Source organism: Centruroides sculpturatus, unplaced genomic scaffold, assembly GCF_000671375.1.
Source record: "Centruroides sculpturatus isolate CEXI.00-Female unplaced genomic scaffold, Cexi_2.0 scaffold3026, whole genome shotgun sequence".
Classification (NCBI taxonomy): Eukaryota; Metazoa; Arthropoda; class Arachnida; order Scorpiones; family Buthidae; genus Centruroides; species Centruroides sculpturatus.
The window spans coordinates 1,008-11,548 of NW_019387124.1; the positions used below are offsets into that span (position 1 = coordinate 1,008).

General features: G+C 32.6%; 2 protein-coding genes across 2 annotated transcripts; one reads left to right on the forward strand and one right to left on the reverse strand.

Moving 5' to 3' along the window:
- The first annotated feature begins 234 nt into the window (after positions 1 to 234).
- On the forward strand, positions 235 to 2,638 carry LOC111616177. Its single transcript, XM_023357595.1, has 4 exons — positions 235 to 331; positions 400 to 529; positions 1,738 to 1,871; positions 2,375 to 2,638. Exons 1-4 carry the CDS (start codon positions 315 to 317, stop codon positions 2,409 to 2,411), a joined length of 318 nt encoding a protein of 105 aa, XP_023213363.1. The 5' UTR covers positions 235 to 314; the 3' UTR covers positions 2,412 to 2,638.
- Positions 2,639 to 3,947: 1,309 nt separating this feature from the next.
- Positions 3,948 to 6,053, reverse strand: LOC111616176 (ATP-dependent RNA helicase DDX24-like). Its single transcript, XM_023357594.1, has 6 exons — positions 5,878 to 6,053; positions 5,520 to 5,801; positions 5,335 to 5,452; positions 5,095 to 5,269; positions 4,876 to 5,021; positions 3,948 to 4,013 (listed from the first exon to the last, which is right to left on the reverse strand). Exons 1-6 carry the CDS (start codon positions 6,040 to 6,042, stop codon positions 3,967 to 3,969), a joined length of 933 nt encoding a protein of 310 aa, XP_023213362.1. The 5' UTR covers positions 6,043 to 6,053; the 3' UTR covers positions 3,948 to 3,966.
- Between the last annotated feature and the right edge of the window lie 4,488 nt (positions 6,054 to 10,541).

Genomic DNA, 10,541 nt, shown 5'->3' on the forward strand with positions numbered 1-10,541 from the left:
TTTTCTTGCTTGTTTCATGTTCATCAATGCTGCTTTAAAAAAACAATATTATAATACTCTTTATTATACAATAAAGCGTTTATATTTAATTTTCAAACAGATTTTATAAGAAGTAAAATTAAAAATCTAGTGTTTGCACCACATAGTCGCCGCCATATTTTATAAGAATATAATATAATGCAAAGATAACGTGTATTTGAGATCTAACACTTTGAATTCATTTAAATAATTTCAAATATTGTGTAAAATATAATTATAATGGAAGTGTAAATACAAAATTTGCACGACGCTACCAAAAGGCGTGGAGTTATAACATGGCGCCGAGCATACGGTACAAAACAAAAATATAAGTTTTAATTTGTAAATATTGATAAGTAAATTTAATTATTATAATTACAGAGAAACGAAAATGAAGATGATTGCTTTATATGTAACTTTATTTATATTTGTAAGTATCGAGGCTTATAATGAAGAGAAGCCCATCTATAAATGGAGTCCAATTGTTTTTCGAAATTTAAAAAAAGATGACGTGAGTATACAACTATTTCGCAGTTTATCTTTTTATAAAAAGTGTTTTATTCTTATATATTTGTAAAAAAAAATATATTTTTAAATGTTTGAAATAATACGGAACGGAAAAGCGTGTCCTCCCACTCAACTAGCCATACAAGATGTCAAAATGGATTCCTGGATTAAATCTGGTCCGAACTAATTTTTCATAGATTTCTGTTCTAGACCAGAGACCTATGCCTTTAAATATTGCTGTATTGATCATGAACAGTTCATAATTGATACATGTGTCATGTTAGCAACACTTACTGAATTGTGTATTAAAGGGTTTAAAAGGCCGGATGGCCGAGCGGTCAAGGCAGCAACCTACCTGGGGGATCCGGGTTCGAATCCGAACGGGTCGAAAAATCCCCAGGAAATTTTCGGGGGGTGGTCCGTTCGGATATGCCGGGCCCCGGTCCTCACCACCCGGCAGCCCCATTGTGGGCCTGGCCGAACCCATAATGGGCTTGCATAAAAGAGGTCCTCGTAGTGCCCACAGGGCGGAGAGTTTAAAAAAAGAACTCTTTTTTTCAAATACAATAATTCCTTTATACACAGCAGAGTTCAGGTTTTTTTAAAACTCCTTCCTCCACGTGAACACTACAATGACCTTTATCTTTCTTTAGGAAACCTATTATGAGTTTGGCCAAGCTAGAACAGGGACGTGCGTGATATCCAAAAAAATTCCTGAGTTTTTCGACCCGTCAGGACTCGATCCTGGATCCATCAATGCTGTAGACTGCCAGCTTAACCACTTAGCCATCTGGCTATCAGATGATGTATATAATTAAAGAGCATATTTATTGTCCACAGGGTGGAAAAACTAAAAATGGTTTTGCGGGAGGGATACTTCAATGCAACAGGTGAGCATTGAAGTATCAACAGAAGCCTTTCTATCGGTTGGTCGGTTAGTGTTTTTCGGTGCAAGCGCCACCTTTCTATGGGAAACTTGCCTGTGTTTAGGTGTTAGACAAGTGAAGTAAACCTGGAGAACAGGACACTTCAATGGTTTTTATCCATTCGGCCATTGGTGAGCAGAAACAAAAATTAATTATAATGAAATAATGAAAAATAATTATGATTACGAAGAAGGCTGACTTCAAGAGTATTAAGATATAAACGTTAAAAATATAATTTCTATCTTAAATGTATTCTATGTATAAGAAGTTTTATTTTTATTTGCAGTACCAATATAGGTGTGCACCAGAGAAAGCTCTGTGTATGTTCTCCTGGTCGAAGTATGGCATGTACATGAAACAACCGTGTTGTCATGGTCTGGTCTGTGAACGAATTGGAATCTATAACATGTGTCTCAGGCCGTAAGTAATTTATCTTAATTTCTTCAACATATTTAGAATCGTTCACAATTTCTTTTGGAAATAACTAAAATTCTGAATTGGAGAGTAGATTCGCTTATTTTTTTTAACTGATTAAAATATTCACTAATTATATTTCTATCCCATTAAGTCTTGTCCCAATGCCAATAATTATTCATTGTGAGAAAGAATTGTGAATGATTGACGTTAGTATGATAGTATATTAGAGTTTATGCTATAGTTTTGACTTTCAATGGACAAAAATTCAACAGGTACCAATCATATTATAGCTTCAGAGTGGCTGAATGATTAGAAATAGGCTCTAGCTTATACAAGTTACTTTTTGAGCTTCTGATCCAGATTTGATCTTGTATCTCTGGAAGCAGCATTCAGAGGAATCCAAGATCAAATCCGAATCACTGTGAAAAGGAAACCAGAGAACAACAATTAACAATTAAACCTTTTTATTATTAGTTAAATATATTAATTCTCTTCATATTTTTCAGCGTTTGGGAGCAAAATGAAGTCAACTCTCTGTATTAAATATCTCTGCAATATGAACATTCTTCTTCATCGGTGTCAAAACTGGACATTGTTACACGACATTCCGTGAAATGTCTTCTGTGTAAATTTTAACCATTTAAAACTAATCCAAATATATGTCCATAAATATAAATACTGTACTTATTATCATGTAGTATCATTCACATAAATGTTACATTTTAATAATGTATATTTAATTTTCAATAAATTGTTGTTGGTTCAATTTATTAGACTTGTCTATATGAAGAATTTATATTAAGTTTAGCTTTTTAATGTGAAGATGTTGAAGTAGAGCTTTGGCAATACTTCTGAAAATTCTAAAGCACTATTTTCAACTTTCTTTGAGTATCCTGTTGTTTACTTTAGTGTGTGTGATATGCCTGATATTGAATAATTTTAATTAATGGGTATAAGAAAATTGCACAACACCATAGACGTTTATTGCAACTCCCTGCTATGTTGGAATAAACTGTTGCATCAAACTGTCGGAAGGTTGGTTGGCATCATAATCATCTAATCTGGATAGGAACCGAAAAGTTATGTTTCCTAATTTAAGTTACTTAAATTGGATTGAATACTTCACTCCAAAAAAATTAACAAACATTGCTAGATTTAGGTAAGACAAACTCACTTCTTGCATAAATGGTATCACAATATACCCTAATACACAACTTTGTTGTATATTGTTTTACAGTGAACTTAATAAAATGTGATACAAGATACTATAACACATCTGTTGAGACATAATTTATGTCTCAACAGATAAAGTAGAAATGTCCATTACAATGAGATAAAATCTGATTATACTGTATGTGTAACTCTGAAGTAAAAGTTTGTAAGATAAATGTAGTGACATAAGATGTGCTCCCAACAAAAGACTTGATATTAGCATATTAAGTTAGAACTGTAACCTGTTCTTTTCTCATAAGATTTTCACATTGCGTATTCTGAAACTGTGTCTTCTTTTATCTGTTTGTTTTTACTGTCATAACTAGGTGCATAGACAGATAACAACAAATTTCTTGGCTTTACTCTGAACCAAGTTCAGATTACCAAGTTACTCTGAACCAAGTTCAGAGTAAAGCCAAGAAATTTTATCTGTAAAAGTATTTTTAAGTGTAAATAAGTAATTTTAAGCAAGATGTATACCAGTTAACACCTCCTTACAAGAAATGCCGATAGAAGAGGGGCTTATGCCCGAAATGTGTCTTGGCCGACAAGATATTCCCGAATAAAGATTGATGTCAGAAATGTCCAGTGTCTGTCTATGCACCTAGTTGTGACAGTAAAAACAAAAAGATTTTCACACTTTCTTCGATTACTATGTGAAAATAATTTCAATAAAGAATCGCAACTCATACATAATATAAAAGCTGGATCCTTTTTATCTGGACAAAAGTAAAATTGTGCTTTAATCACATTAAAAATCATTCAATGAACACGCTTTGTTATAAGTATTTTAATGTTTTCTCTTTGGCTAGATGAAATTATCATTATGTAATTAAGTGTAAGTCCATATTTATACAAGTTTATTATAAAACTATATACAAAATATTTACACTGACTGAATTTCTTTTAATTTTTTCCAATTCGTAATTTTATCTGAAATAACAGAAAACAGAAAATCAATACAATTGGTGGAGGAAACACTTCAAATACAAATCCAATTTGAAAAAATCTTAGAAAACACTAGTATTTATTCTGAAAGTGCTAATCTTCGAGAATCAATAAGAGAAGATGCAAGATCACAATTAATTTACAGCATCCCACACTACGATGAACATAAACAAAGGAAGGGGCATCAAATGACATTTACCATAATACTTATGTTCATTAACTTCTACTTGTGTCAAAGCAGTAAGAAGAATGCTTCTTTATTTATTTATGTTCATCCTAATGTGGACAAACTAGAAAGATGGAAAAATTAGCAGGAACATAACAAGCATCGTCATAAATCCTGATATACTAGATTCTTTCACAGAGGGATGCCAGATTATTGAGTGTGTAGGTCTAATGCCTTGCACTAGCAGCAGTGAATTCAGAAATATCCACGAGAGATTAACTTGTTAATAAAAGGTACTTAAAAATTAATATGTGCATGACAATTTTATTTCAGATGACGTAATAAACTATATTTGCCATCGTAAATGTTTTAAAACTCCGTGTAGCCCTCCTGTTGGATCTGCTATTGCCTACAGGCAATGAATGATGTAAGTTATCCTTCAGTATTGACTCTTTTTTTTTGGAGGCATTGGTAACTACAGTACATTCTGTACTATAGTTAGCAATGCTCTTGCATCTTCTCATGAGCTTTATTTTTATCTCTAGAGTTCACTTCTGATAATGGGCACATCACACAAAAATACTAAAGTTTTTCTAAAAGATTTTTTCTCCAAGTAAAACAGTTTAAAATCAATTTTTAACATTAGATGTTTCTCACGTATTAATAAATAATCAGTCTTACCTTGACCTAAAGAGAGTTTCCCACTCTTAGTTATGTGACTTCCACAATAGCCTTGAAGTCTAAGAGATTTTTTCAGTAAAGAATCCAGCTGCTTTTTAAGAACAGTTAATTCTTTATTAGAACCTCCCTTTTGCAGTTTAGTCATTCTTTGTGTAATTAAGGTACAAATTCTTAAATCAATTAAAAAAGAAGAAAGCAAATATGTCGTGAAAAGGATACTCGTCTTCATCCAATTCTATATCCATTTCTTTAACTGCATGCTGAAGCCAACTATTTTCGGCTACGCGTTTACGGTTTGTGTGCTCGATCTTGTCAATTCTATGCACTAAAGCTATTCTTTCTTGGATAGGTTTCAAAAGTGTCATATCCAGTGGAAAGAGGGGCAAATCTTGATCTGTAAAATGAATTTTATGTAATAAACAAATATAAGTACTATAACGGCAATTACCAATAACTTACCCCTATTTAACGCTTTACATAATTGACGATAGTAAAATGATTCTTTGGGCTCGATTAGCATGAGACTGAGCCCCTCTTTCATTGCTCGAGCAGTCCGGCCACTTCTGTGCACATATATCTTTAAAAATATTTACTTTTTAATTGAATGTTAAAGTTTTACGAGAAGATAACTGAAAGAAAATAACCTCTGCAGTACGAGGAACTTGATAATGAACGACGTGTTCAATGCCGACAATATCTAATCCTCTGGCAGCCACATCCGTAGCCAGTAAGAGGCTGTTATCCTTGGAAGCGAATCGATCGAGATTTTTTAATCTCTGTCGCTGATGCATGGAAGCATGTAGCGGAAGAGGATCGTAACCTAGCAAACTTAATATGCTTCTCAACCTCCTGACACAATCGATACTGTTGCAAAATATTAATGTGCGCCCAGGATAAATGGCAAGAAAATAATATAAATAAAGATCCTAGAAAAAGAATTGCAAAGAATATAATTCATTTATAATTATGTAATTCTAAAGTCTTAATATAAATAAAACTTACCTTTTCTTCCAGTTTACAGTGAATTCTACTTTCTGTTAATGTTTCCACGGTTCCAAGTTTTCTACTTAAATCTATAATTTTATGTTTATCTTTAATACCAATTATTCCAACCAAGTCCTCTAGAAATAAAAGATAATTTGACATCCTTAAGACATTTTCCAACATTACATTACTAGGTAATTGTTACTAGATTAACAATGTATCAAATGATATTTTATCATTAAAGTACTTGTATATTTATTATTTTTTTAATTTTTCTTATCCTATGAACTTCACAGCACACTGATGACAAGATTTGTCAGACTTACAATAAGAGAGTTGGATGGTAATGGATGAGAGCTAAACCATATATGAAACTTCTAAAAGCTGTTTTATCATAAAAAAAATTGGGGATGGCCATATCATTTAAAACACTGAAGATTTATTGGCAATTAGAGATGTTTACACAATGCACTTGTGGGTCATTCTGAGCATTTGTTTCTCTCAAGACTGGCAAGAACGCGAGTTACCGTGTGATTTTGATCGTCATTCATTGGTTTCATGGGTGTGAGAACAAATGAAAAAATCTGACAGATTAGATTTGCTGTGATGTAGCTGTAACTTCTCAAACCAAGGCTGCTAATAATTTAAGTGTTTGCTAAAATATAGCAAATTCATGCAAATTGCAGTTTCAAGTGGCAAAATGTCAGTGATAGTGGTATCATGTAAACTAGCCTCAAGAACTTACAAGTATTCCGTAATCAATTGTAGATGCATTTCATTCAGTTCAAGAGAAATTAATTAAGCTCACTTAGTTGGTGTTCCATTTTGAACTTTTCTATTTTAGAGCATCTAAAAGTGTGGGCTGCTGGTTGAAAAAGTCCTAATACTCAATATTTAATTTGGTTTAAATTCCAATAACCTTAATTAAATTTATTATCATCATATATTGTTTAGCTATTCTTAATCAATGTATAATCACATAATATTAAAAAAATATATATAATTATATAAAACCTACTGTAGACATTCTTTCATGGCAACTGATTCTTGGTAAGTACTATGGTTAGGCACTATTATGGCTAAATAAATACTAAGTATCTTGGCAAGAGGTAGACAGTGAGGTCACCATCTCCTGTTAAATTTAATAATTATAAATAATAAATAAATTTAATTTAATTTATTTTGAAAGAAAAGATCAGCCCATAACAGGAATCAAATCTTCAACTCTTGCTTACTATCAGAAGCATTGTCACTTCTTCCATCCTATTTTTGCTTCCAGACTAATTATTTAGCCTTAATAGTCTGACAAAGGAATCCAGATGTTTGATATTTGCAGCAGTAATTGGGTTGATTGTATATATACAGTAAAGCCTATCCAAAGTGGAATCTTAATAAAATAGAAACCTGCCTAAATATCAATAAAAAAAATTCTTAGGAACTCAGTGATTTTCTTGTTCAAACTTGTTCAAAATGGAAACCTGCCAAACCAGAAAAAATATTAAGTATCATACAAGTCCAATTTACACAGATTTTGCTGTATAATAGCAAGGTTGCAGCCGACATTTTCAATGCAAAAACGTGTGTGTCAGATGTTCAGTGCCGCCTTCCTGTAAGTCTAGAAGTTTGACAATGGCGTTTGAAACTTCAGTGGAATCATGCGCAACATTCCAAATGCCATTGTCAAACTTCTAGGCTTACAAAAAGACGACACTGAACACCCAACATACATGTCTTTGCGTTGAAAACTTTGGCCGCAATCACACTATTATCAAATTGAAATGATAAACAGATTGGCTTTTACCTACTGCCAACTTGCTACCCTGGATTAGACTTGAGCTTTAACCTAGTCAGATCTTCAGAAATTTTCATGGATGGTTTGAACTGGATACATCTGCTCATGGCCATCCCAATGTGGATAACTTAATGTTTACAACGTAGACAAGAAGAAGGTGGAAAGAATGAGCAATTATTTATTGTGATATTGTTACAATACTGGGCTGTAATTTTTAATCATACTCTTAATATATTTAATTTAAAATATATGTTCTCCATCTCAAATTAGTAATGTCTTGACACTGTACGCCATACTTTTCCTGATAACAACTTCAACCGATTCATGTCATGTCGGTCATCTCTAACTCCATTCAGGAGAAAATTTTTAAATTGAATTCACATGACTTTTGGTCTAGTGTATAAGTTTGTATATAGTTAATCAAGGCCTCCTGCCTCTAAGTTTTCTATATCTCATCTTGACTTTCATCTAACACTATTCTCGAGATTAAGGAAGGGCAGACAGATAACAGTGGGAATTTATAGGTCTACAATGTTTTCAAATTGCAGCCCAATTAAAAACTTAAGGTGGTTATCAAAACATTATAGCTAAGGATTGCAATTGCTGGATCCCTCATCCAGCAATCCAGCTGGATCCAGCGCATTTTTCGGCCTGCTGGATCCAGCACCAGGTGCTGGATCCAGCGCTGAGGATCCGCAAATACTCAATTAACTTTCTAAATAATGGTGCAAAAGTCTACATTGTCAACGTTGCCGCTTTGCTAAGTGTGCTATCGCTCGGCGGCTAGAGCGACGTTGCCATTCAGTGCAGCACGTGCTACACTCCCTCTCTACATCGCACCACCCGTCCTTTTACCTCTGCTGATCTTATTGACAGTTGACTTTTCGCTCTCGCTAAATAAAGTGTCTTCGCGCTAAATAAAATAAGTAACATCCTCTCCTAGTCCTGGTGCATAATTCTAATTTACGGTCGGTTGTGACGTCAATGAATCACGTGACGGATCGCCGCTTCAGCTGCGAGACACCGCACTTTTTCGACTTTTTTTCCTGAATAAACTCGGTGTGCAATAAAAACGTTATTTATTTCATTTTTCACAGCTCGAAGAAATTAGAGAATTTGAATTTTTAAAAATTTTTTGAAAAATTTCGGAAAAATTGCAACTAAAAAAATGCCAGGGGGGTGTCTGTGACACGCTACATGNCGGTCGGTTGTGACGTCAATGAATCACGTGACGGATCGCCGCTTCAGCTGCGAGACACCGCACTTTTTCGACTTTTTTTCCTGAATAAACTCGGTGTGCAATAAAAACGTTATTTATTTCATTTTTCACAGCTCGAAGAAATTAGAGAATTTGAATTTTTAAAAATTTTTTGAAAAATTTCGGAAAAATTGCAACTAAAAAAATGCCAGGGGGGGTGTCTGTGACACGCTACATGATCTTAAATGAAAATTGAATTATTTACCACAAAAATGGCTCTAACGATTTGGATCAAACTTGGTTAGTTATTTATAAAGGAAATTATCATGCCACTTTTAAATGCAAATTAAGATTTAATATTAATTACTTTTCTTGTGTAAATGAAAATTATTAATTTAAATAACTATTGTTGTAACCTGCTGCTATTTTAAGGAAGAACAATACTGTTTTATTTATTTAATTCTTAATAATATAGACAAAAAGAATTAGGTTATATGGCAAGTAATGTGACAATATGTTTACAAACACAACTTTAAATCATAGAACATATGTGATTTAAAGTTGTGTTTGCAAACATTCTATCAAACAGCCTCTATCTAAACCATGGCAATATTTATGTAAAAAACAATTACCCCCCATAGATCAACAATAAATATGGATTATACCCGCTCATTATATTTACTTTTAAATAATACTGTAATTCTTCGTAATTTTTAAAAACTGTTTCTGATATTTCTTTTTTTATCTTTTTTATTTTATATCTACATTCTTCTTTAACTGCACTTAATTAATACTCAATCATCGACACAACAAAACAAATATCGGTTCAGAAATCAGAATCATTTGATTGTTCTATTCTTGACAAAGGCCTTTCAAAATGGCCGAAAACGTTAGAAAATTGAATTAAAAGGCTGCTTTATAAGGTTTTTGTGTTGATGATTGAGTATTATTTTATATCTAATTACAGTCAACCCCCCTATAACACGGGTTCCTATAGTTCAGATTCCTATAACACGGCGAAAAAATTGCGACAGTATTCGTACAAACATGCTAAAAAACCTCCTATAATTTGATAAAACGTCATCGCAGACTCGTGTCGCGACAGGATTGGTCGAATCTAGACCAATAGCAGATATTGCACAAACCGTTGAGTTTAAACGAGCAGCGGACCTACTAAAAACCACTTATTATTTAACATCCATAAAAATTATATTTATATTAATNGAGATTCAAACAAAGGAGAGACAAATTTATCACTGCCAGAAAGACATAAGTGTTATATGTTGTTTACTGCACTATTGAGACGACTAGTAAACTTAATGTATTATTTATTACTTTTCAAGCTATAATTTATTTTTAGTACTATATCTGTTTTTTTTTCTTTTTTGGCTTTAATAATAATATATCAATATTAATGAACATATTTTTGTGTGAATTATTATGAAACAGAAATAATAAAAATGTAGGTTACAATGTGCAGAATATGCTCTGTTTATTGTGACCTACATTTTTAATTTATTAGCAAATAAATACAATTTTATATTGTATGTTTAGACTATTTTATTAAATTTTTATTGTTATAACCGATGATAAATGAATTTGTTGGGCTGTAATTCGAAAAACTGTAGATCTATAAATTCCCACTGTCGTCCGTCTGTTTGTCTGTCTTTCCTTAATCTCAAGAATGGTATT

What these genes read in the sequence shown, in the direction of transcription:
- LOC111616177 (XM_023357595.1), top strand. An exon ending in GAAATTTAAAAAAAGATGAC is followed by an intron (nt 530 to 1,737) that starts GTGAGTATACAA and finishes TTTTATTTGCAG; the next exon opens with TACCAATATAGGTGTGCACC. An exon ending in TATAACATGTGTCTCAGGCC is followed by an intron (nt 1,872 to 2,374) that starts GTAAGTAATTTA and finishes CATATTTTTCAG; the next exon opens with CGTTTGGGAGCAAAATGAAG.
- LOC111616176 (XM_023357594.1), bottom strand. Translation starts at nt 6,042, where the DNA reads ATGTTGGAAAATGTCTTAAGGATGTCAAATTATCTTTTATTTCTAGAG. An exon ending in ACTGTAAACTGGAAGAAAAG is followed by an intron (nt 5,802 to 5,877) that starts GTAAGTTTTATT and finishes TTCTTTTTCTAG; the next exon opens with GATCTTTATTTATATTATTT. An exon ending in AAGTTCCTCGTACTGCAGAG is followed by an intron (nt 5,453 to 5,519) that starts GTTATTTTCTTT and finishes ATATTTTTAAAG; the next exon opens with ATATATGTGCACAGAAGTGG.